This window comes from Pseudopipra pipra, chromosome 21, assembly GCF_036250125.1.
Source record: "Pseudopipra pipra isolate bDixPip1 chromosome 21, bDixPip1.hap1, whole genome shotgun sequence".
In the NCBI taxonomy this organism is placed as follows: domain Eukaryota; kingdom Metazoa; phylum Chordata; class Aves; order Passeriformes; family Pipridae; genus Pseudopipra; species Pseudopipra pipra.
In genome coordinates, this window is record NC_087569.1 from 3824824 (window position 1) to 3850933 (window position 26110).

The 26110-nt window shown below is 47.2% G+C and overlaps 1 protein-coding gene across 3 annotated transcripts in view; it reads right to left on the reverse strand.

Annotated features, from left to right (window-relative positions):
* The window catches only part of SPNS2 (SPNS lysolipid transporter 2, sphingosine-1-phosphate), a 132200-nt gene extending 109981 nt beyond the window's left edge, over window positions 1-22219 (reverse strand). Inside the window, exon 1 of one of the 3 annotated variants that reach the window (XR_010435595.1) lies at window positions 21778-22219. Coding sequence is in view for 1 of the 3 variants with exons in the window: in XM_064677734.1 (XP_064533804.1) it covers window positions 21778-22072 (295 nt within the window). In the remaining 2 variants the exon portion in view is untranslated. The remainder of the gene's footprint in view (window positions 1-21777) is intronic. The other 2 variants (XR_010435594.1, XM_064677734.1) reach the window with 2 other exon arrangements.
* Between the last annotated feature and the right edge of the window lie 3891 nt (window positions 22220-26110).

The following is a 26110-nucleotide window of genomic DNA, read 5'->3' on the forward strand; positions in this document are numbered from 1 at the left end:
AGTCTTTTTGTAAGATAAAACACCCCACAGCTTTGGTGAAAACCAGACCTAACAGAATTTCTTGCAATGGTGTTTCATAACCTGAAGTTCCATAACTGGCCAATAAAACGTGGCTTTTGGGATAGTCCCTAACTCCCAATCCTTATCTCAGGATGTTAGGTGTGAAATGGAAAGCTGTTAAATCTTCAGAGATAATCAAGATCAGCCACAGGTGTTGCACATAAGGGACTATCAGTGAACTAAAGCAAAGAGAATTTATCTTTCCCTCCTACCCACACCCAGCTTTTGCATAGAAATACCTAAACAGCTGAAGAGATGGGGTCAGGAGGAACATGCTTGTATGGAACACAAGGCACTTTGAAGAAACAGCCTGTTGGGGTCCTGTGAACATCCCTTCTCACTGAACAGAGAAGAAAAAGAAAAAAATCCATTTCAAAATTAAAAGGCAACTCAGTCCTAACTCTGGACAGCCAGTGACCCCCACTCTTTGCTCCTGCACTTCAGTCACTGGTACCACGGGTTCTTCTTTCAGAACACACGTCAATCCCTTTGATCATTTCTTCCTGATATAGATGTTGACCAGAAAATAAAGCACCTGAGTTGTAAACCCATTAAAATGCTGCATAATACAGAGAGGATGAAATTAAAGAAAAGCGGTGCCAGTCTGAGGCAAAAGGGAAAACAAACCTCAGCGTTGTCTGGGTATTGAAAGCAACGCACAGGAGTGTTGCAAAATGCCTGTGTGGTCAGTAAATTTACAGTAAATGATTCTGATACTGATTTACAGCAAATTCAGGAAGCACTGAAGTCATAACTCCAAAAATCGGTGCCATCTGACCAAGTGATTCCCTGGCAAGCACTCAGCTGAGGGGGGACACACACTGCAGATCCTGTGTGAGTGTGCCATGGCCCAGAGACTTTGTCCTGCTCGTGGCACTGGCTGGAATCGTGTTGATGCCAGTACTCTCACGGCGTGGGAGGGGTTTGGGGTTGGGTGTTTGGGAAGTTGGGCTGTAGGGCACCTGCTGCTCGTGCCAGTCCCTCAGCACTGACCCAAGAGAGAGGTTTGCTCTGGGGAGGAGTGGAGAACACACCACAGGGCTCCAGCTCCCCACTGAACGTGTTGGGGCACATATGGATGGCAGGTAAATCCACAGGGACCTGACAAGATAGACAGGGGAGCTGCCCCAGCACAAAGAGCTTTGTTTTCCAAGAGGCCAAAGCCAAGCTGGTGAGGGTGCTTTCAAGTGAGTCCAACATCCCTGGTGAGTGCCACCCAACCACCAGGAGATAGCTGGGAGCAGGTCTGAACAGGCAGCCAGGTGTTCCCAGCAGGAACACACTCCAAGGAGCTGCAGCATTCCTGCCCAGCCTCCGCACTGGGGTGGGTTCCACCCGGGGTCCCCAGGAGCGGTTTGGTCTGCGAGCTCTGGGGGGGGGTGGAAATGAAAACAGGAGGAAATTAATCTTTTCATTAATTTAGGAAGATGCAATCCATGACTCACAGCCAGCTTGTGTAAATAAATGACATTGTTTAAATCTTATTTGTAATTATAGTTAAAGGCAGAGACTTTCAAAGCTGCACTGAGAATAGGGCATCCAACTGTCTAATTTATTGTTATTTTAAGCAGGTACTGTGTGCCCAAATTCCCCTGGCAGATTATATCTCAGCTTAAGTGTTTTGCTAGAGGTAATTTTCACATGTTCATGACGGCAGCAATGAGGAAGGAAATCAAACAAAAGAGAATTCCATTTATGTTGTCCAATTTCTTCCTCTCTCGGGCAAAGCTGGAAGCGCTTTGTGCACAAGTGCAAAGCTGAGCACTCACTGCTCTGCCTGGCTTGGCAGGGAAGAGAAAGTGGAAGTGAGGAAGGACCAAATGGAAGTGGTTTGGGAAGGGAAACAGGCCAGGAGACTTTCTTTACCCGCCATCCAATCTGGGAAAAAAATTAAAAACTGCTCTTTGTGCTCCTCCTGCTCACTCTACACCTGCTCATTACAGCAATGACAACAAGGAGCACAATCTCACAAGTAGATCACCTTGAAAGTCTTGTTCATACATCTTCAGACTCCTGCAATCCCCAACCACAGACTCAAATTTCACAAGGATCAAAAAAAAAAAAAAGTATAGAAAACTGGAATTTACCGAGGGGAAAATGATTTGTGCTAATGCACAAATAGCCCTGGAACTGTGAGCTGCCTGGGAAATGAGTCTGATTAACACCTCACTTAAATACCCCAGGCAAGCTCAGAGGGCACCTGGTGTTCCCCATGGAAATTGGTGCAGTTTTGAGGAACTGTCACATGGCTGGTTGTTCCTGAAAAGTTGGACAGAGAACAGAAGTGGTTGGAGAAATGCCTGTCACGCACCTGCTGCTTTTAAACACCTATCTCAGTGCTGCACTTGTAGCATGAAATCCAAGACATGCAGCAAACACATGGAAAATATCAGCCTCCTAATGTATCTCCCTGCTAGGAGCCAGAAGGGCCACGGTCACCCATTTGTTCACTGCAGAAGCTGGGCTGGAAAACAGTTGCCATCCATCCCTTTCCTCGAGGCACTCTTTTAACCATGAGAGATTTCAACATGTAAGTAGAATCAGATCCTAAAATCCTATATTTACCAGGACTGCAGGAGATATATATATATATATATATATATATATATATTCAGGAAAATTGTTCCCTAAATCAGCTTAACTTTTTTTTTCCCTGCTGCTAGAAAGCTGGACTGCTCCTCCCAAAATGAAGAAACTTGCCTTTCGTGTCAACTCAAATTCCCAAGCGATGGATTTGATTTTTGTTTTGTCTCCTGCTCATTGTTTGTGATGGGACTGACCCTGAGGAATCAGAACTGCTCCTTGCACCCTGAAACCAAAACCAAACAGAGCAGATATTCCTTGTGTGTTCAGAGACAGGACCAGCAGTTTGTCTTTAAATGGCCATTATTAAAACACACACACTGAACCTTGTCCACCCTGGAATTAACTTCAGATTTCTTTCTTTACTTGGCTGTGCCCATATCAGTGTCTGCCACAAGTAAAAAAACACAACTTGATATCTGCAATGGCAGAGACTGAGAGAAATCTCTTGCAATTAATGCATTTTAAATGCATTAATTCATCTCCTGTGGGGTCACAAACTGCTGTTCCCTTTCTTCTTTAAGGGTCCACAGGAGGACTGCAGACATTTGGGGACAACAGGAGATGCTGGATGTTAAAAGATGTAGGTGTTGGAAATGACAAAGACATTTATCAAATGCAGACACGCTCCACCCTCTCCTATCTTCTTTTTGGTATCATTTCCTCCTTTTGTGTTGTTATTAATGCCACTTTTGGGGGAGAGAGGAGGAAAAAAATTACTCACCTCAGGCATAGCACCCTAGGATAATGCAAAAAGAAAAGACTGCATAAAACATCTATAGACAGAAGGCTCCTGCTGGGTGCTAGAGGCAGAATATATCTCCATTCAGCTAAATGGTGCAATAGAGAAGTGGAGGAAAACCTGCAGAAATTGCTTGGAAAACAAAAAAAAACCAAAAAAACTGTTTTCCCGGAGCTATCATCAGGTTTGCTTGTCAGATCAGATGCTTTTTTTTCCTGGGCTCCATTCAAATGCAAAGAAAATGCTTGAGGAAAATTGCTGGTTCTGATATTTACACCCTTCACACACGCAGCTGGAATGAGATTTCTGCTGTGGTGGAGCAGCAGCAGCCACAAAATAGTCTAAGCCTAATGGCAGTCACACTGCAAGCACTGCTTAAACATATGCAAAGGATTTCTTCATCCCCCACTATGTACTTTCAAATAAACTTTATGCTTATCTAATTTTTAAGTACTTATTTTTGCAGGAAGTTGGGCCAGTTCAGGGTAAAGAGTATGAGCTCAAGTGAAAGCAGGACTGAAGGAAGGAGGTTAATAAAGGTAGAGGGAGTCACCTCTAGACGTGGCACTTGGTGACATGGTTAGTGATGGATTAAGGGTTGGACTCAATGGTCTTAAAGGTCTTTTCCAATCTAAACAACCCTATGAGATTCTCTGAGAACCCCCCCCCCCCACTTCAGCAAGGAAGGCAGAAGCTTCACAGAAGGGAAATCCTTTCAGAGCCTTCAGCAGACATTTGTTGTGCTTTAGTTTCCATCTGACAGCAGCACAAACTCTGCCTCATTCCACGAGGAAACGCTTAGGGAATCAGTCCCAACTTTTCAAGAAGTAGGATTTAAGAACTGCCATCTCCTGGGGGTTTGTTTACCCCTGGGAGATCTGGCATTCTCCTTAAAACAGCTGCCATCGAATGCCTTAAGACTAAACTCTACAAAACCACATGGTTGTGCAGAAAATCCCCCAAAACAGAAAAAAGCCAGGCTCCAAATCCAGAATGCAACTCAATCACATCCAAAAGCCACTTATCTCTAAGTCTCATGGCAAACTACTCATCATAGTGGCCACAGTTGTGGCAATTGTTATCTGCAGGCTGTGAGTTGCCATCAGCCATTGCCACCACACTGTTATTTATTTCTTTGCAAACAGAACAATGATGGTTCCCCATACAAACACCTCGCTCAGTCAGAAGACAACAAGGCCACAGGTTAACAGAGAAAGGAGAACACAAGAAAGCAATGCATCATTTCTGTCCCTCTGACAGGTGTCTGGAGGTTTAGAGTGGATATTAGGGAAAGTATCTTCACTGAAAGGGTTGTCAGGGTTTGGAATAGGTGCCCAGGGCAGTGCTGGAGTCCCCATCCCTGCAGGGGTTTAACAGACATGTAGATGTGGCCCTTGGGAACATGGTTAGTGGTGGCCTTGGCAGTGCTGGGGAACAACTGGATCTTAGAGGGCTTTTCCAGGTTGTATCCTGACCCACTCAGTGCTCTTTTTTTATCATTGAACTGCTGGGAAACAAGCCCTCTGTAAAACTACAAGTAAATAAAATCCTCTGCCTTTTGCTTGGCTACCAAAATACTACCAGTGGCTTAAGGACATTGTCTGGGGTTTTACCCCCACAAAAATTTGATTGCCTAACCTTCCTTATGCAATGAGCAGTGTCCCAGTACCTCCCTTATCAGCTGCTTATTCCCAGAAAGCTGCCCTGCCCTGATCCACTTACTGCTGCTCCCCAAGTCACCTGCCAAAGCTACTCCTTGTGTGGCCATGCTGGAGTGGAGCAGGAAGGGAGCACCTGGAAGGAAGGGGGAAGCTGTGCTTCTGCTTTACTTTCTCCTCCCTTCAGAAAACAATTTACTTATTTGCCTTAGAAGACAAACTTAACAATGCTACTGCCTACAAATATCCACGTGAGCCTCCAGAAATGACCAAACGTGTTATTCCAGCTGCAGCATGTCCTAATCCAAACCTGGTTCCAGAGCCTCTTACAGCTCTTTGAGTTGCATTTATTTCCTCTTTGAGTCCATATCAACTGTTAAGTTCTGAATCACATCCTCGATTTCTATCACAGTACAGGTATTTAAAAGCTCCCCATCATCATATTTTTGATCATCATCATATTTCTTTCTCCCTTTCACACACACTCTCTCAGAATAATGCAGGGAAAGCTCCATGTTTTCATACACACTAAGATCAGCTGCAAACAAGAGGTGTGAAAGGAAATCAGGCATTCAAGTCAACTCATTCCTAAATTAACTGCCTATTCATTTGCAGGGGCACGGTGCTCTGACACACTGGAAGGCCTTGCCAAACAACAGGGAGCAAGGGGAGCATCAGAGCTCTCCCAGCAGCCTGGAAACCACTGGAGCAGGTAGATGAAAAGATCCCTTTGTTTCTCTGAGAAGACATTTTGGGATCGGCCCCTTCTGGTTGCTGCTCCCGGTTTCCAAGCACGAGGCCCATCAGCATCCTCACCAACACTGTGATATTAAAATAATAACCACTAAGTCACAGCTCCACTGTGAGCAGGGATTATTTGGGAGGAGTTTTTATGTGCTATGCTGGGTGGGAAAGCAGAGGCTGTGCCCAGTTATGCCAGGGCACAGGGCAGGTCTGCAGGATGGTGGCTCTGGAAAAGGGCCATCTGTGGTTCCCATGTGTGCCTGACATGGCTGAGCCTCCTCCCAATCCTCCTTCCTTGCCCTCCTGCTCTCAGCACCACTGATGGGGGTGCAGCAGCTGAAGAGCACAGGGACTTCTGCAATAGGATCCTCTCCTGCTCTGTGATAACACAAACAGCAACACTTCATGGCAGTGCCCAAAACCAAGCCTGAGCTCTCTCTTCCTTCTTCCATCTATCCTTTCTACCATAGGGAAATCAAGTGTAAAACCTGGGTCTCAGCTGTGCAGTGTAAACATTCTGCAACTGCCCTGGATTCACACTGACATGAAGAGACTCCAGCCCAGCTATCTTCCTTTCTGACCAAGATATGTGTATCCTTTCCTTTCTGAAACTTTTCAGCCCCAGATAAACATTCCTCCTTCACAATCAAACCTCTTTGTACAAACCCACTACTAACATTTCCATGGCACATTTGAAAAATAAACAGTTGCAGCCTATCAGGCAGAGCATTTTGCTTAAATTACACAGTCTTCCCTAAAATTCCAGCATGTGGTTTTTGCCTTTTTGCCATGCCTGGGGCTGCACAGGAGCACACTGCAGGCCCAGATTCTGCTCCATATTAAACAACATAGAACCCCCTTAGTTTGTTGAGAAGCAGAGATAATGATGGTGACCCTTATCAGCTAAAGGCTGCCAACAGCAGAGATTACAGGTAAGGAAAGGTCAGTGAAGGAATCTGTGCCCATAGGGATGGAACAGGTGATCCATGTGCAGAGAGATCCAGCCTCCTGACAGCCCTCACTGTTACTTGTGTGCTCATAACCAGCACAAACTGTGTCCTTAATTGCAATAACTGTAAATGGAAATAATACATAATTAGTGTGTACCCAAAAAGCCCTCCCCAGGCTTCTCAGATTTGTTTAAGCAGCATCTGTGACTACTTTAGTAAGCATCAACACTCTGTTAAATTTTAGAGCTGAGCAGAAAAGTGAAAAATATCTGGAGTTTAAATTATCTTTGTACTTCAGGAGTGACTTCCATCCACAGGTTCAGTTACATCATAAGCCCTTAAAGATCTGAATAATTGGTTAATTCCATTTACTGGTGTATTAGGTCTGGCTGAGCTGGAGTTCATTTCCCCATGTCCTCTTACTTGAGAGATCCATAGCAAGTGTAGTAATGATCATTAAAACAGGGGATGCCCAGAGGATAAAACTGATGGAAAAAGCAAACAACAAAGAATAAGGTTAAATTTCTCAGGACTCCAAACCAAGATGAAACCCAAAAGTGCAACTCAGATCCATCTCTCCTTTCATCTCAGCTTTTCAAGTTCCCAGACCTGATAATAAATGATATATTCTTTCAGTTTGTGACACAACAGTTAAACATACAGCCTAAAATGAAGAGACTGGGTGTGAGCTCAACCTCAAAGCATGTGGTCAGTGATTCCAAACCAGGCAAAGGCTCACAGCAATATCTGACCCTTCCAGCAGCTGAGAGAATCACAGACTCACAGAATAGGCTGAGTTGGAAGGGATCCACAAGGATCAGCCAGTCCAACTCCTGGCCCTGCACAGACACCCCAACAATCCCACCACGTGCCTGAGAGTGTTGTCCAAACACTTCTTGAACTCAGTCAGCCCTGGGGCCGTGCCCACTGCCCTGGGGAGCCTGTTCAGTGCCCAACCACCCTCTGGGTAAAAGGGCTTTTCCTGAGATCCAACCTAACCCTGCCCTGACTCAGCTTCATACAGCATTGCCTTGAGTCCTGTCTCTGGTCACAAGAGTGAAAATGATAAGAATTGAAGAGCAGAAAACATGATTTGGAAGATTCTTGCATTTTTTTTATCATAGCAAACACCTCAGAATTGTTCCTGCAGCAACTCTCAAAGTCACATTTTGAGGTGTCCTAGAAGAAGACAGCCTGGTTCTCCAGCCCATCCTTCTGCTGGATGGTCACACTGCTGCCAAAGAACACAACCTTTACAGCCAACATGCAACCCAGGTGCTGCCTTCACTCACACCTCCTGCACCCCAGAGCCCTGCTCATCCTCACGGCCTTCCCAGGGGAATCCTGGGGGGTTTCTGCCCCAGCACAACCCACAGCTGCTCAGTCCTCCCTGCCAGGCCACCCCCCCCCCCACTGCACAGAGGGAGACCACGCTGAAGAGCCTAAAGCCTTCCAAATTCCAGCTCAGAAAGGGAGAGCTGCCCCTGGCCAACATTTCCAAGGGCAAAATTACAGCATGTGGGAATTACAGAGCTGCAGACAAACCAGCAATTTGTGAGGAATTCAAGTCACCAGAAGCGACAAATTAGGGCCACAACTCTAACAAAATTAGACACGGTCTCCTTTTAACCTCGTCTCTATTTTAAGGGCTTTTTTTTAAAAAGAGACTTTGTATTTGTTTTGTTGGTAAAGTTTCCATGAAATTGGGCTGAGAGTAACTGTTTAAGAATGATGTTTCCCCATAACTTACTCTTGTACCTTAGGATGTGTAAAATCGTGCCCCTGCCTGTGCAGGGGGTTTCTCTCACTATTCAGCAGTGACAGAGTCACCCAGCAGAGGTCAAACTCCATCATTTTTGCCAACATGCTGCTTGGCAGGAGGCTGTCATTTATGGGATTATTTTTTTTTAGGTTCCCTTGCATTCTTCAGCCTTCTCCCCAGTTGGGGACACTGCTGGAGTCAAAAGGCAGCTCTTTCTCAATGTGACTCTCCCTTATCTACATGTCAATAGACTGAGCTATGGAAAAACAAAACAAGAACCAAGCCAATTTCCACCCTGCTCCACTCAATAACAATAAAATCACACCACAGCATCTTTAAAGCCATGCCTGTTCATTGGGATAATTACTCTAACAGCCCATCCAGGCACGGCCTCTGAGCCCCTGCCTCCAATGGAGAGACCAAAACCTGAAGGAGGAGGAGGAAACAGCTCATCTGCTGAACACAATGTTCGGAAACAAGAGGTGAACATTCCTCACCACAGCAAGATGTATGTTCCCACCCCAGCACAAAGAAAGGCTTCATATTTCATATATTTCCCATTGTTTGAGCTTGCTTGTACATAAGTAACTGCATTTAGCAATTATCAATGGGAGAGATTGAGCAGCTAAAATGATTGTCACGTTTTTAACAAAGCAAGAGCAGAAGCAATGAGGGAGGCTGCACCCTGCTCAGTTCCATCAATGTTCTCCAATTCCAGCAGAGATCCTCCCTTCCATGGGTACTGTTACCTCTAACACCCACCAGTGAGAGGGGCATCATCCACTGCCCAAATTATCCATCATGTGAAAATTGTCCATTGCATGAAAATGATCCATCACGGGAAAATTCTCCATCACGGTGAGGGGGCTGCAGCAACGAACCCCAAAGGAAACCAAACTCCACAGTTTGCTGCTTCTCTAAGCTGGGCTTTCATAAAGCTCCCCTGCCCAATGCTGTCTCAGGAATCTTCAGTGCTGCAAAGAGAGTGGGTACAAGTCTGTGTGGAACCAAACAACTCTGGATTGAAACAAGTCAATACTTTGAAGTGTAAAATGTTGAAATGAGATGGCTTTGTGAGATAAGGAGACACCCTGTAGGCAGTGATGCAGGCAGTGGTTTCAGAGCTGGTGTGACTCCAAGGGACTCAGCAGACTGTGAGGAGCACAGAGGAAGGGCTCAGGCAGCCCTGGCAAGTCCCAAAGCCCAGGGGCTGCCCCTCGACCCTGCCCAGGGTGCAGCTGCTCGGGCAGGAGGGGCTGGCACAGAGGAAAAGGGCAGCAGCCCTGTGCCCCAGAGAAGGCACAGTGCCCAAGGAGCTGAACAGAAATGGCAAGGAAGGCTTTACCAACCTTCCAAGAGAAATCTGCAGCGTTGCACAAGTGGCTGCTACAGCTCCAATGACACAGCAGCCTCACAGCTATCACTGCCCAGCAATTGCTGGTGTTTTGGGCTGCTGCCTTTATGTATTTAACAGACACCTCCTAACACTGCCTGTTCCAGCCCTCGCTCTGTGCTCTGAAAGCTCTCTGCCCCTGGCCCCCGTACAAATATAACACAGAGTGTTGGTGGACAAAGACAAGCTTTAGAGGACTGGCAAGGAATTAAGTGTCCTTAAAGCTACTAATTGGGATAGAAGGAACAGGGAAGGCTTATCAGCACAGGCTGCTGGCACACGAGGTCAGAGCAGCAGCCAGCAGCGGCAGGTGCACAGCACGGAACCCGTGTGCACATGGGAGAGGGACGGCTCCAAACAGAGCAGCTCTTCTGCACTGGGGCTGTGCCACTGCTTGGTTTGATCACACACCAGTGAGAGCTGGGGGAGGGAGGGCAGGGAGGGCAGGGAAGGAGCCAGGACCCCCCAGGCACCCGTGTGGAAGGAACAGGGCCCTGGGCAGGGTCCCACAGGGGCACTGTGACACGGCCTGGGCTCTGGGAGACAGACAGGGACTCGCTTTCCCCTGGCAAACCACACAGCACAGAGCAGCTCTGGCTGGAAGGACACCACTCTGCATTTAAAGGGAAAACCCATCTGTTAAAAGCCATAGATCCTGGAGCAGGAGGGTCTGGAGCTGGTGTGAACACCACACACACACACACACTCTGACACTTGGCCCACAGCACTCGTAGGTGACACTCTTCCAGCTCCCCACCAGCCAAGTCTTTCACTGTCTGGCTTTTAAACAACTGCCAAGAGACTTTTCCAACCAGAACTCATAACCTAAAATTATCCAAAGTGTGCTCTTGCTTCCCTCTAGCCCTGAAATCTCATAGAAGCACCCAGGGACTGTTCCTTTAAAAGACAGAACAATTCAGTCTCTATTGCATTCTGCAAAAAAAAAAAAAACCAAAACCAAAAAAAAAAACCACCCAGAGTCTAGATCAGGTCCTCCAGACTAAGCCCAAGAACACCACTAAAGAAGAAAAATTTCTCTTGAGATATTTAGATATAATATATTTTTAAATCTACCTTAAAATTGTCATGACACTACCTACCGGAGTCTAAATTATACTTCCAAAATTATATGTATTAATATCCAAAGTGTGTAATTACAAAGGAGCCGATATATTTCAGAAACACCACACTTATGAACCTATTTTTTAAAATAGAAACTTCCTGCACGACTGTGAGATCTGTATTTTAGGTCTCCTGCCTTTATGACTCAACACCAGCAGAGGCAACTGGAGTCCACATGTTTGAATGGAAGCTGCAAACAGGGATCTTCTATATTATGTCAAAGGCATTGATTAAAAAAAATAAAAAAATAAAAAGACCTTGCTCCTGCAGAATAGAGAAAGCCCTGAAAACAGTGGGAAAACTGTGCTGTTAAAAATTTTTCTTCTCAACGGCTTCTTTCACTAAAGCAAAAGTTTTATTTGTTTTAAGCTACCAAGAAAACTGAAGCGCTGAAAAAGGGCAGTTTTGCCAGCTGAAAGTGCGATTAATTCAATTTACAAACAGCTTAATTGTCAGATCAGTCATTTAAATCTCCTAACTAGTGATGGGCACCCCATGACTGAGCCTGCCTGTTGTTTTCTGGCAGTCTCTGCACCCAGACCAGGGGCTGAACATCCCTGACTGCCTGGACAACCCGAGCTCTGCCACTGCTGAGCACCCAAACCTCCTGCTGCGGGGGGAAAGGCCCAGGAAACCAAACCCACTCAGGACTGAACCTGCCTGTGCTTCATTTGCTCAGGTCTGAGCGAACAAAACCAAACTTCATCAGGTTACAAAGCCCAGTAAGTCCTAAATGGGGGTGAACATATCTCCCATTCACACAGAAAATGGTATAAATAGAGCTTGACTAAATATTTAAATCAAGAATGTTAAGTCCTGATTCAGATTGTGCTGCGTGTGCTTACAGACAGAAAGCTCTCTCCAGCCACTCACATAACTCCTGTTTTTATTCAAACATCAGCTCCACTGCTAATTTATTCTTGTTAAGTGGCTTTCAGCAATGCAAGTGATTTAAATGCACACTTGTGAGGCAAATGTAAGCTTGCAGTGAGGTGCAGTTTGACATTTAAACCATCACATATTTTTGAACATAATGGGACTACAGGAGCATTAATAATTTTGAGCCACTTCCAAACAGAAGTTTTAAAAGCACAATGAAATGCAGAGGAAAAGTGATTTACTTCTCTCTTCTTCAGTTACTGTTGCAACTCTCTTGATCCACAGTCCAAAACTTGAAAATTTTGGTAGCTTTGCAATAACTTGAGGTATTCCCACTGCCCTTTTAAATTGCTAATAAAAATGTGCTTTAATACCACATGCATCTCAGCACACCTTTAAGGACACAGGTAATTCTAACTGCACCTGAAAAGGTGTTTTAGCTTCTGAAAGCTCCCCCCTCTCCAGTGCGCCCAGGGCTTGAGAGTATGACCCAAAATTTACTTAAGTCCTGAAAGGTCTACCCAATATGTTAAACCACATATAAACAGTGCACTACCTTCCAGAGCTGGTCACACATCCCACCTTACAAAATAACTGTGAGCAACACCCATTGATGCCAAGCTGGAATTTGCCAACACGTAAGAGGTGCAAATTTCCACTCCCTAAAAATCCCAGTTTTATGAAGGGAACAGCGAGTGACACTAAACTTTAGCAGTTCCACCAAGACCCTGCTACAATGGAATGGGCAAGAGAAGGAAAAACTCCTTCATTTTATTGCTTTTGCAGCACTTCAGTACAGTTCAAAGCACACCACAGAGCCCACAAGCCCCCAGCAGCACGTGCTGGGGAAGTGCTGCTCACTGCTTGTGTGCAAAAAGTAGATTAAATAAACACAGAGGTAAATGAAATAAAGTTGGTTATTCCCTCAACAGCTAAGAAATGCTGTTGGGGAGAAGGGCAGATATTTTCTCTATTTTGTTGTAGGAATATATATATGAAAATATTTCTGTATTTGCTGTATTTTGTTATAGGAAAGTCATAATGGAGAGATCAATGTTTGCCCTTCCAAGCACTAATACTCAGGTACCTTGTTTGGGTACTTTTGACTTACAGATTCCTGAAAAACTGCAAAGGGAAAAAAAAGAAAAAAGCCTCATATCCTAATAGTACCACATTAAATCATTTTTTTGTCCTCCCTCTTCTCCTCCCCACGAGAGGAGGAGCTAACACATCCAAGACGGAGCTGATCAGGAACTGTCAGTTTGAATCAGAGCACTGGAGCTGTCAGTCACCGGTGGCCCTTGGGTATTTTGTTTCCTGAATATACAAAAGATTGTTATCCTGAAAGTTAGTCAGCATTTCAGGCTGCCAGACGGAAATAACAAGACTATTAGAAATGCTTCCCCACTGGTCTAACTGCAGCAGCACCTGAGTTCTAATAGCTCAGCACACCAACACGGGCAATGACCCCTCTTTATGAGCCACGCTGGTGCAATAGAAATAATTTCTCCTTATTGCATAGTTTGCACAGCTGGAATTTATTAATAGTGCTGCAATTCCATATTAATTATTATTTAGCACCGACAGCAGGCCTGAAACTGCACAGAATTAGTGCCTGGCCCAAGGCACTTCAGCAGCCCTGATTCAGTGTCTCACAACCAACATTTCACACACCAGCCTGCTCCAGGACCAAAGCCTGGACAGCAGTGGGCAGCTGGTGTCACATCAGAGTATTTATCCCAGGCCAATCCATAGTGGCTCTGGCTGGGAGAGAGTTCACAAGCACAAGTGTGTTGGAGAAAACCAACTGGCAATGTAAGCATGAAAATCCAGTGTCTTAAGGAAAATTATTAGGAAAGAAATCCTTTCAGTCTCACATTTACAGATGAAAAGGCTCGCTGCAGAGGAACACAGCAGGAGCACACAGTGATTTGGGGACTTCCCAAACCACCCTCCTGGTGGCAAAGCTGGACTAAAGCAGCTACCTGAGCCAGGATAAATGCAGAACACCCAAGGTCATCACCACCACACGGGCACTGTGAAATGCAAATGTGACAGGCAGAAAGAAGAGAAAATTGCAAATCAACAACAGGGCAAGACCCCCCCTCCAGCTCCGAACTGCTGTGCTGGCAAAGCCTCCCAAAGGGTCCCTCCTCTGGAAGGAGAACATGCAGAGAGCTCAGAGCAGCAAATCCCAGCACAGGCAGGGAATCAGAGCCAACCTTCAGGCAGGTTCAAGTCGGGCCCTGCAGGTTTCACAGCGACACGAGACCCTTTGCCACTGTCAGTTCACCCACTCTGGGTGTTTGCCATGTGGCCAAGAACCCAGGCCTGGCATCCTAACACAATAATGACATGTTTCTAACACAAATACAGAAAATGGGAAGCTATGCAACAAATAATTAACTGTGATCTGTTATTTACATAATTATTGGCAGAAGCCTGAACAAGGAGTAAGATGGATTACTGCAGTTTTGGTTCAGCACAGCCTTAAAATAATAATAATAACAAAAAAATCATCACATGCCAAGGCTGAAAGGATTTTCATTCCAGCACAGGGTTCTCTCACTCTGCCAGCCAAGCCCCAAGCTACTGCAGCTATTCTATGGATAAACCCTGGGCTTTTCCCTCTGCTCTTCTGTTCTGGCCACCAGCAGAAGCATAAGAAAGGTATTAAAAAAAAAAAACAACCCATAAACAAAGAAACAAACAGAAAAACTCTGTAGGAGATAATATCGTTCACCAACAACATAACCCTGGTATGTTCATATTTCTGAAGCCTAAATTTAGGTCTGGCAAGGCATAAAGCTGAGTTTTTCTTCTGTATTTCCTCTCCTCTTCAATTAAAATTGCTCTCTGATCTCAGTTGTGGTAGGAGATCAACAGTTCTGGAGAAGGTTGATTGATATTTTTCCCTTAAAAAACCAGAAGTATGGAATAGTGGGAGCTCCTACCCTGCTCTCATGACATGCTCCACTGCTGTCCAGAAGGATCAGCCTGACAGGAGGACCCAATTCCTTACTCTGTCCTTTTACACAGCGGGAGATAACGTGGGGATTCCCAGCCCTGCCTTGTGTGGAGGCTCCCATGAAACACAGCACCCTGAGGAGTGGGGAGAGCCCACCAGAGCACCCTGAACAGCTCATTCAAGAGCCTCCAAAAGTGACCCTCAGCCACCTCCTGACTGCAACAAGTCCAACGTCATGGCCACAGAAGTGCTGGATTGCACCTCCCTCCAGTCTCCCAGGATCCCATACATCCTCACTCTCCTGATTATTTATGTGCTGCTGTAAAACCAGGAGCGCGGAAATTAGTGCTCCCTCCCTTTCACTTCCTTTCCCTGCAACCCTACAGAAATAGCTGGGTTACATCAGCCACAAACACCCCCAAAACAACAATGCAAACAGATGTGTGGAGGAGAAAGGTGCACGAGGTGCCTGCTGTGCTCACCAACCCCAGGGCGAGTGCTCGTCCAGTCCAGGAACAGGGGGAGCTGATTTACAGCCCCAAGCTCAAAGTGGGGATCCAATAGTTAAGGACTCACAAGTAATGGTTTGGTTTGGGGGTTTGTTGTTTGGGTTGGGTTGTCTGAGGGTTGTTTTCATTTATTTTGCCTGTACCTGTCTCAGATTTGCCTCTTGACTTTCAGACTGATTCCCCAAAAAATGCGATTTTCAAGAGATGGCCATGCCAAACTCCTCTGGAAACCATGAGGTATTGTTCACCTCACTTACACCTCCCTGGGCTCTGAGCCCAAGCCCATTTTGCTCAAGTCCTATTAACTTCCATGTCCCCTCAGGCACTTCACAGGTCCTTTGTAGAACTCATTTTGAGCACACATGATTTTTTTCCAGAACACTCATCACCCCACATCCATAATTCCAATTCCCACAAAACTCTCTCTGCCAGAAGGGCATCATCCTCCATTATCCATTCCCAGCAGACAACTCCATCCTTTGTTTTTATGATGCTCATGGTGCTTGGGAGATGCAAACACTTGCTGACAGCTGCCCTTCCCTCGAATCCCTCCTCACCCTTTGGCTGTGCTGCCCACAAAATAAGTCATATCTGCTCATCTCCTAGAGCCCCTCACCAACCAGTGCTGCCTCCTGTGTCCTTCAGACTCTCCCATCCATGGCCTACAGCTCTCCAACATCTCTGAGAGCTGTGGATCAGAAGTACCTTGGGTGCACCACCTGCTCCAGTAGAAGCTGCACAGTCATGTCCTGGTCTATAAAACACACCAAGCAATGATGATGCAAACAAGCAACAGCTCAGCAAGAGTTCAGATCACCAAATTTCCTACTCTCTATCTGTAAAACAAAATTCCCATTGAATCTCCTTAGTAGGTACCAGGAGCTTTTAGCAACAGTTATAAGGAAGGTCAAGACCTTTACAAACCTTGTTTCATTCAGACAACGTTGTAACACCTTTCAATCACAAGTTCCTCAGCACTCGAAAGCCCAGGGAAGACCTCTGGGATGCCATATTAGGGGAAAATTCGCCAGTTTTTAACAACATCTGCTGAACTTTGTAACCCACCATGCTCCGTAACCAGCACCTCATTTGCTTCTGATGAAAGAAAGACTAAATATTTTCAGTTGTTCCTATTAATTGTACAAGTTGGCTGATGGAATTTAACCCTATGACAGCTTGGTATGGTATTTGAAAAGTCCTGAAGGAATGATTACAGAATTCCCACACTTTTGACCACAAAGCTTCTGATATTGACGGTCGGGGAGATCAAGGGACTAATAAGATCATCACATTATTCTTAAGAACACACTCAATATTTATGAGGATCTTAACTCCATGTAATAAGGGCCACATTCACTGGCTGTGATGGCTTGGATGCTTTGGGGATAAAATTAATCAACATGCATGAAAGAGGATCTCGGAGTCAAACAGGAAAATCTGCCCGTAATAACAAAGATAGTCACAACCTGGCAAAGCTACAGCACAAGGAAGAAAAAACACCGTGATTAAACATAATAAGACTTCACTTGAAATGTAAAGTACTCTGGAACAAATTCTGCCAACTCACTTAAGAACTGGAAGACAGGAAGGAGCAGGCTCTGCAATAAAGCCCATCACAGAGGGAAAACACAGCAGCAGGGAATTAGATGCTGCTACACAGTCCCCTCATCGTGCTGCTGAGCACTTCTTGTCACCTGCCTTTGAAGTGCAGGAGGTTCAGTCCTAAATTCTGCTCCCAGTGCAGGACTTGTTGAATTCTGAGCCAGTCACAGGTAGCTGCTGTCCAAGTGAAACACTGTCACCCTTTCACAAGCTTTCCCATGGGTGAGCTGCTGGCACTGCTGCTCCAGTGCATTCAGTCAATATTATTTTCTGATATTTTCCAGCACTGAAGTCCTTCCACAGCTCAGTCCTGGGCTGAGATTAGCTCAACAAGAGACAGAAGAATGAAGAGCTTGCACTGCCACTTCATGGTTTCCTCCCTGAAGCTGTAAGCACTGAGTCTTGTTACAAGGCTCTCTTTATCCCATTCCATGTGGGATCTCAGGCTGCACGAAGCTCAGTCAGTAGGAAGCACACTCTCAGGTGATATGTTACTATCACAAACATGAGTTCACAAGTAAAAAGAAGCAGTTTTGGCTCATAACCTCCTGAATGTCTTGGCACTTGAGAGTTAGTGCTGAACCTTTCCTAACCCTTCAGCTGGGGCTCCTACAACATAGTTTGAAACTCGACTGTCGACTTTCAGCGATCATTTGCATGCATGTATCTTCAAAGAATGGCATTGGATTTGCAACTATGTGTTGTAATGAGAGGCTAATTAACACAAATATGGCTATTAGCAAGTTGCAGACACTTAAAGGACAAACCCAGCAGACCAGAGCCTGTGAGTTACTGCGTGACAGGACTGGAGAACCTCAAGGATGAGCTGATACCAGCCAAGGCTCTGCCACTAACTCCATCACCACAGGCAAATGGCTCTACAGCTCGGTTTCCCCTTCTGTAGTGGGAGAGTAAGACTCATTTACTTTGCTGGGGAGTTCTCCAGCTTAATTAAATCGTTACCTTTAAATTAAAGGCACTACAGAAATGCCAGGAAGTAGCGTCTGAATTAGAAGGTGGAGGTGACACCCTAATGAAGCAACACTATTTTCATCGTCAACAGTAAAAGGTCACCCGTGGAATAATTGTGAAACCACATTCCAAGCTTCTGAAAGGAAGGTGACTTTTCCCAAAACTTCATTAAGGAAGAAGATGCGTCCCAGCATCGCCAGGTGGCTGAAATGCTGCAGTTTCACAGCTAAACCTACAGTGGTTTCACTGCTGCTTGTTCTCCCTTGTCCTCCCTCTTGGCTTTCCCAACAGCAGCAAAACATCACAGCTCTCGAGAGAACGCTTTTTCCACAGGCAACTGTTTTCAGGATGATCAGGGACCTATTAAGAAAATTGCAGAGGATCATTTCCCTTCAAGTTGGTAATGCTCAGCACAGTTTTCAGTCTTTCCTTTCCAAGAGCCACAGTGGAGGCACTCCCACTTCTTGTCTGGGACAGCTTCTCTCAAATATCATTATATTTTAACATACTCCACACACAGTGGAAATTCCCAACTTTGTATAAAAATAAGGACATTATTGAAATATCCACTACTACAGTGTAGGTTTTTTATTTTTAAAGTACTGGAATAAACTTAAACCACAAGAAACAGGCCAGTCCTTGGGGGAGGCCCAGTTTCACCATGCATTCCCAAAAAAGCTGCAACTTAGTGTCAGGTGTGAAGCTGATAAGTCCTCTGTCTGGGAAACTGCCCCCAAGTTCTGTCCCAGATACCAGAAGTCACATCCCACCCTAAACTCATTTAGTCCAAACTGGGAAGTCATTAAGCCAAAACCAGCAAAACTGGCAGCCACTTTCTTGTGTCTTGCACCTGAAAAAAAGGTTACCCAAGAACAACTCATTATACACAATGTCCTTCTGTCCAGAGCACAAACACCACAAAATACCACATTTGCTGCCTACTTTGTAGCAAGGCAAAAGCTTTTACTCTTAAATAAAGCAAGATGTGCTATAGCAGGGGTCAGCTTAGTTCTTTCCCTTACATAAGATGCTCTTGCATTGACTGGATATGTATTATCCAGCTTCTGTGTGGATATGTTAAAAAATAGTGGAAGATACCCAGGGAACTACATTTGGACCAAATAACTCTGTACATGATCTTTTTTCCTGGTGACTAAACATATACTAAATATATACTTGCATACACTTGTTATATATATACATACACACTAAATATATACTTTTTCTTACACTTGCATTTATTTTTAGAAGGCCAAAATGACTGCAATCAAGTTCTCAGGTAAAATAGAAATTGTACTTGTAGCACTGTGCCCATACAAGTGGATTCTCTGTTTGCTTTTATCTGTCTGTCAGCTGCCTACTAATTGCCTTTGAGGCCACTGACCTGCTTTTGACTAAATTTGACAGCAGGAAGAAGTCCCAAAGCTCCCAACACTTCCATTTAAAAAAAAAATGGTTGGGTAGAGGCGAGACTCTCCTAAGACAAGAAGAGAAAGGTTAATGACAAAGGTCAACCCCTATTTGACGTCAGAGAACCCACAGGAGGGATCACCCTTGAGACACAAATCCTCAGGAACCCCTTTCCACTGGTGCTGATGCTCTTCTAACACTTGTTTCAAATGGAGCTGGAACCAGAAATTAACTCCAGTTCTCACAACAGTTCACTGGCCTCAGGTAAATCATAACTTCTGATGCTACTTCCCCTGCCATAATGTGGCTGGTGTTAAAATCCCTTATTACGTTGCTGCAACAATTCATATTTGAAATGTACTTTGAAGGTCTGGAGAGTTGTATTCACTAATTATTACCTGTCTTGAGACATGAGCTGAATATTCAAAGTGCCAGCTTGATTCATCTGCAAGTGCACATCACATAAGCATATGGTATGCACTAAGACTCAAAATACAAAAGCAAAGATTGCTTTCAGAGAAGATTTTATAATCAAGTCAGTTTTGAGCTCAAAACATATAATTTTTATTACCACAGCTCTCCTATTAGACGAGATTTAAATTATTCCATGTTTTGGATTAGCACTTTATAAAACACCAGTTTGAAAAGTAAATACCAATTGACAGAAGACAAAAAGGCCATGCAAAGTTTGATTCTGTCCCCAGGGGCAAGTCTGATGTCTGAGATCTCAAACCTTTGATATCAGGCTGAATGCTAGCAGATAAGTTCCACGGGGCAGTTATTGAGCACTGCAAAAGCAGAGTTTATCCTGCAAACACTGGCAATCACAGCACTGGGACTGGCAATGCCACACTGCAGTAGGCAGGCATTTTTATCTTCTGCTTGGTCAGGCACTTTCCAGCCTTCCCAGAAAAGATGCTGCTTTCATTTCTTGCAGGTGGAAAAATCAGATGACAAAGGTCTTGCTGAAAGTACCACAGCAAATAGATGAACTAGATAATGACTTATGATTTTTTTTTTTTAAGCATGCACGAGGGGGAAATAGCTTCCCAAAAAAGAAACTTTCCATGCATTGAAGGAAAATGGTGCTTTGTAGTAAAACTCTCTGCTAGAGAGGTTCCTATTTGAGGGCAAGGGAGCAAACTACAATTTCCTTCAATAATAACAGGTTAACCTTGTATCTTCAAGCTTCCTCCTGGAGCAGACTGACGACCAGCCGAGCACTCAATACCTCCCAATACTGGCCTTTACATTTCCTGAAGGAGCAAGCCCTGTCTGCAAATAATAACACAAAAAGCCACAACAGTGCCAGCTAAATTTTCCTTCTAATCCTCCCCATCTCCCTACTCCAGACAAAACAAATACAGCCTGGCCAACTTATTCTGACAACAGTGACTAGATTTATGTCCCTTGCACTCTATCACTGCCCTACAAACATACATTATTTTAATGCAGCATAAACAAATATCTGATTTGCTTAACACCACATCGAGTCCTAGTGATTAAAACATATATATGCATAGAGCAAAATTTATACATGCACAAACCCCTTTATAAGCTCTGAAGATAAAATTATCAGTATTGCCAAACAGAGAATATGCATTATATTCTAATGACATGAGACAGTTGATTACCAACAAGCCTACTTCGTTTCTAATCAGGAAAAGTTTAGTGATGATCTCCTTCCCTGCTGGGAAGGAACGAAGGAGGAGTCCTCTCTAGGGATGGCACAGTTAACATCCCAATGCACATTTATTTCGGAGCTGAGCCTCACAGTAGTAGTACCCACCGAGGCACACAGTGCTTCGCGCAGCGCTGCCGGTCACGCATCCCTCAGCGCATCACATTAAAGTGTTTACCTCCAGAAAACCGAGCTTTGCAAAGTGCACTGCAGCTGCCTGGCGGCTCCTCCTGCGCCCGCTCCTGCCAGCTCTGCTGTCACCTGCCCGGGAGTTCTGCAGGGAAGGGACCCTCCTTGGCACAGGGCTGAAGGACAGCCGGGTGTTGCAGGCGCTCCGCAGAAACAAAGCGAAGGGCGATCTGCCTCGCTGCGATTTCCACCCCCGAACACACGCTCGCGTCCCCGTTTGGCACAGCCCGTGTCCCCGCGGCCGCACCTGTCACCCTGTGCCGGGATCGATAACGCGGCTGCCACCGCCCCCCGAACCTCCCCGAGCACCCTCTGCCCGCCGCCGCTCCCTCCCGAACCCCGCCGGCTCCGCCATCCAGCCCGCACGAACAAAGGGCTCTCCTCTTATTTTCGACAAAATTCGCACAAACTAGAGAACAATACCGGAGGGGCCGCACAATGGGCACCGCGTCCCTCCCGCCGGCCCCGCTCCATCCCCGCCGCCCCCCGCGCCGGGACAGCGCCGGGCACGGCGGCCGCCCCCCGGGACGGGCAGGGCGGGGGCTGCGCTCACCTGCCACCGTGTACCGGTCCAGGTAGTTGAGCACGTTGCCCACGCTGAGGATGCCGGCGGCCGCCACCCGGGCCCGGCCGAGGCTCGGCGCCTTGCGGAGGGCGGCGGGGCGGTCGGGGTGCTTGCCGCCCGCCGGCGGGTTCATCCTGCCCGACAGGGTCTGCACCTCGCCCTCGGCGCCCCGGCCGCAGCAGCCCCGCTCGCCGTCCTCCTCCTCCTCCTCGTCGCCGGCTCGCAGCCGCCCGCCGCAGCCCGGGCTGCTGCCGGAGGAGCCGTCGCTTTCCAGGCACATCATGGGCTGCGGGAAGGGGGATCTCGGCGTGCGGGGTGACTGACCGAGTGGCGGACGGAAGGACGGACAGACCGACGGGCAGCCGGAGCGCTCAGCGCCGCATCCCCGCGGCCGCCCCGAGCCTGCCCGGGACCGGCCGCCTCTGACAGGCGGGCGGGGCTGGGCTGGGGGCGGGGCCTCGCGCAGACTCCGCCCACCGCGCGCGCCCCGCCCCCCCGGCCCCGAGGGGTCCGTCAGACCCGCCCCGGGCGGCACCGCGGGGCGGCTCCTCGGCCGGGCACAGAACAGACCCTGGGGGGTCTCCTCAGTCCGCCTCAGCGCGGCCCCTCAGCCTGCTGCAGGACGGCTTGTCAGCCGTGTTCAGACGGGCCCCGAGAGTGTCCCTTCAGCCCGCCGCAGCCGTCCACAGACCGGCCCTTCAGGGGCTCCCCTCAGGGCGGCTCTTCAGCCGCCCCTCAGCCCCTCACAGACCGGCCCCTGAGGGGGTCCCTCAGCCCGCCTCAGTCCAGGCATAAGGAGGTCCCCGCAACCCGCCTGAGGGCGGCCCCAGTCCGGCCCTGAGGGGTCCCCTCTCAGCCCCCCTCAGCCCGCCCCAGCTGCCCTGAGGGGGTCCCTTACCCCGCCTCTGGACGGCCCCTCAGCTCGGCTCAGAATAGCCATGAAGGGGCGGTTCCTCGGCACCTCAGCCCGGCCCTGAGGGGATTCCCCTCAGATCACCTCAGACCAGCCATGAAGGCGGTTCCTCAGCAGCCTCAGCCCGTCCATGAGGGGCTCCCCCCTCAGCTCACCTCAGCCCAGCCATGAGGGGACAGCCCTTCAGCTCACCTCAGCCCAGCCATGAGGGGACAGCCCTTCAGCTCACCTCAGCCCAGCCATGAGGGGATAGCCCTTCAGCTCACCTCAGACCAGCCATGAAGGCAGTTCTTCAGCAGCCTCAGCCCGGCCGTGACGAGGTCCCCACATTCTGCCTCAGCCTGGCCCTCAGGTGGTCCCTTCAGACCCGCCACGAGGGCTTCCCCCTCAGCCCGTCTCAGACCAGCCATGACGGCGGTTCCTCAGCTCACCTCAGCCCGGCCCTGAGGGCATCCCCCCTCAGCTCACCTCAGCCCTGCCCTGAGGGCATCCCCCGTCAGCTCACCTCAGCCCGGCCCTGAGGGCATCCCCCCTCAGCTCACCTCAGCCCTGAGGGCATCCCCCCTCAGCTCACCTCAGCTCGGCCCCCTCAGCCCGGGAGCGGCCGGGTCTTACCTGCCCAGCATCACCAGCACAGTGGGACCAAGTAATGACTTCCCTTTCTCTACCTTTATTATTCTACAGCGCTGCACAGCAGGCTTCAAACACACCGATGGGCAGAACTGTGTAGTTACCTGGAAAAAACAAAAACTCTCCTTGCCTACTCTGAGCGCCCAGAGCTGTCTAAAGGCACAGGGACTGTCAGGGAAGGGACGATTTGAGGCAGGGCAAGGGCTCCCTGGAAGGTGCCACCAACCTTGCAGCTCCCTGCCTGGCCCCAGACGATTTTCCTATTGCACAGAAGTAGCTTCAGGAGCAACATGCATCTTCAAAGGAAGTAAAATTGCTCCAGAGCTCCCCTCACTGCAAACAGTTCCATCCCGCTCCCTATAAAGTTCCACCTTTGAGCTAAGAACGGCCAAGAGACATTTCATTTCAAAAAGAAGAGTCTTCAAAGAGATAAAAGTGTTCAGAACCAGAGTGGCTCCAGCCTGTCATACCTGTCGTAAAACTACAAAAGGTAACTAAAAACAGAGAAATAAAATGATTGCTGGAGAGCCAACGCACGCTCGTCCAAGAACAGCACGTTAGGATTTCGGATTTCTCTCAGTCTGTTGATCTTACCTAAGAAAACGTGTCATGATTAAAGTCTTTGTCTCCGGGATACACATTTAAACAAACCCCCATCGCCTTCCTCTGCGGAACGTGGAGCTCTCACAGCACAGCCCGTGTGTGTGCTCAGCATACCTGGCTGTGTCACACCCTGCCACTGATGACACCAGGGACAGACTATGCCAGAAATCTGGAGAGATACCACCAAGGGAACCCCCGGGGACGCTGCCGGGGGGAAAGGGCACTTTTTGATGAGTCAGCAGCAATTCAGGGCTGTTTGAGCAACGCCTCTGAAGAAAGGAGCAAACACCCTTCCTGGTGACGTGTGACACTCCCTAGCGGTAAATGACATTGTAATGCTGAGAGTGGGCCTGCACAGACGTTCAGAGCTCATTTCAGTGACAGAAACAACACATCTGGATTAATGATAACGTTCAGGTTGACCTGTTGAAGTCTAGGGGGATAATTTTTTACTCTGTAGCAGCATCTGCAGTTCCAATGTGACTGACTGTACGGGAGAGGTTATTCTGGCAAAGCTGCTTGGTCACATCCCCACTAATTCCACTATTCTAGGGGTGTACGTAATTTGGGCAAGTGACAGTGGTCACCCAGAGTATTATATAGCTCAAAAGGAAACAAAAAACAAAACCAAAACAAAAACCCAGCAGAAACCAGTAGAATTAAAAAGAAGGAAAGAGGGAAAAGGAGTGAAATGGCTTCACAAGGACCACCCAACTTGCCCAGCAGTGGAGGCAAAACTCACGTGTTCTTTAAGCCAGACATATCAGGCATTAAACAGAGCTGAACTGCAGGTTCAAGGAGCTCCAGAGAGACCAGCCAAAGTCTGAGGGAGAGACCTCCCTCAGACACATATTGTCTGATCCACTGTCTGTTCTACTCTACTTTTTTCACTGCTTGGGCTCTGCACACAGAAAGCAATGTTCAGGAGATGTTAATGAGGTTAAAAGGCAAGGCAGAATTAAAGACCTTAGTCTTATGGATCGAGTGGTTCTCCTGAAAGCAGCTAAGAAAGCAGAGCTTTCTCAAGGAACTGAAGTTTAATTTTATTTCTTTCCATTTAACCAGTACCAAGCACAAAAACAGAGGTGACACTGAAGCCAAGGTGGTTTACTGTATGTTAAAATAACTGCCTAAGAAGGCTGGGGAGTGACTTCTCCAAGTCCTCTTGATCCAGCAAATCCCTCCAAAAAGAAAAACCATCCCAAACGCCAACTTAAGGTCAGTGTACATGCTCCAAAGTTCGAGCAGGCCATCAAACATGGAGCAATGCAGGACCAAGGTTGCAAGAGCATCCTTTTATTTCTGACACAGAGAGGAGTTTCAGCTCAGAGACATCCACAGATACAGCACAAAGAGGCATTGCTTGGGCAGTGAGTTACATGGACACACAGCCAACCTTAACACCTTCAACTGTACATGGAAAACTCACAAACACAGCAGATGCCACTGCATCCATATGAGATTTATATAAAGGAAAAGCAGAGGGAACTGGAAAAAACGTGATAGAATTGTCTTTAGTGGCAGGATGAATCATATGACTGAACTGCTAAAATCACTGGTTACCACCCCTTAGGAGGAACAGCGTGGATTCTAGCTCAGAGACATTGCTGGGTTTGGCTGTTACAGGTTGTTGAGAGGCAATTTGATTACAATGTGCAAGTTGTAACATGGGGAGAAAAATGCCAGTTTTAAGAGCTCTAATCAAGAGGGAAAAGGCATAGCAAGAACCAGAACAATGGCTGAGAGCTGGAGTTAGAAAAGTCCTAATGAATCATCTGGTTCACATTTGTTACAGAGTGATTATCCTCTGGAACAAAATGCTAAAGAAGGGGTGTATCCTCTATCCCTCTATCTCCTTCAATCCAGGTTGATTGCCTTTCTAGAAAGTGCATTATTGAATTCAACACGAGCTGTTGCACTCCCTGCAGAGAGAACGGGGGGTAATTTCATGATACAGGAGGTCAGGTTGGGTGGGTTAAAGTCCCAGACCTGAAGATATGAGTCCTTACTCTGCTTACCAAGCACACAACATTTTCTGCCCCCACTTCAGTTGCTCGATGGATCTGAGCCCCTGGGCAAGCACATTACACCAAGCTAGTCTTGAAATGGTGGTTACGAAAGAGGAGTGTCCCCACAGCCCCGGCGATGAAGGCGGGTGACATCTTCCCAGGTACT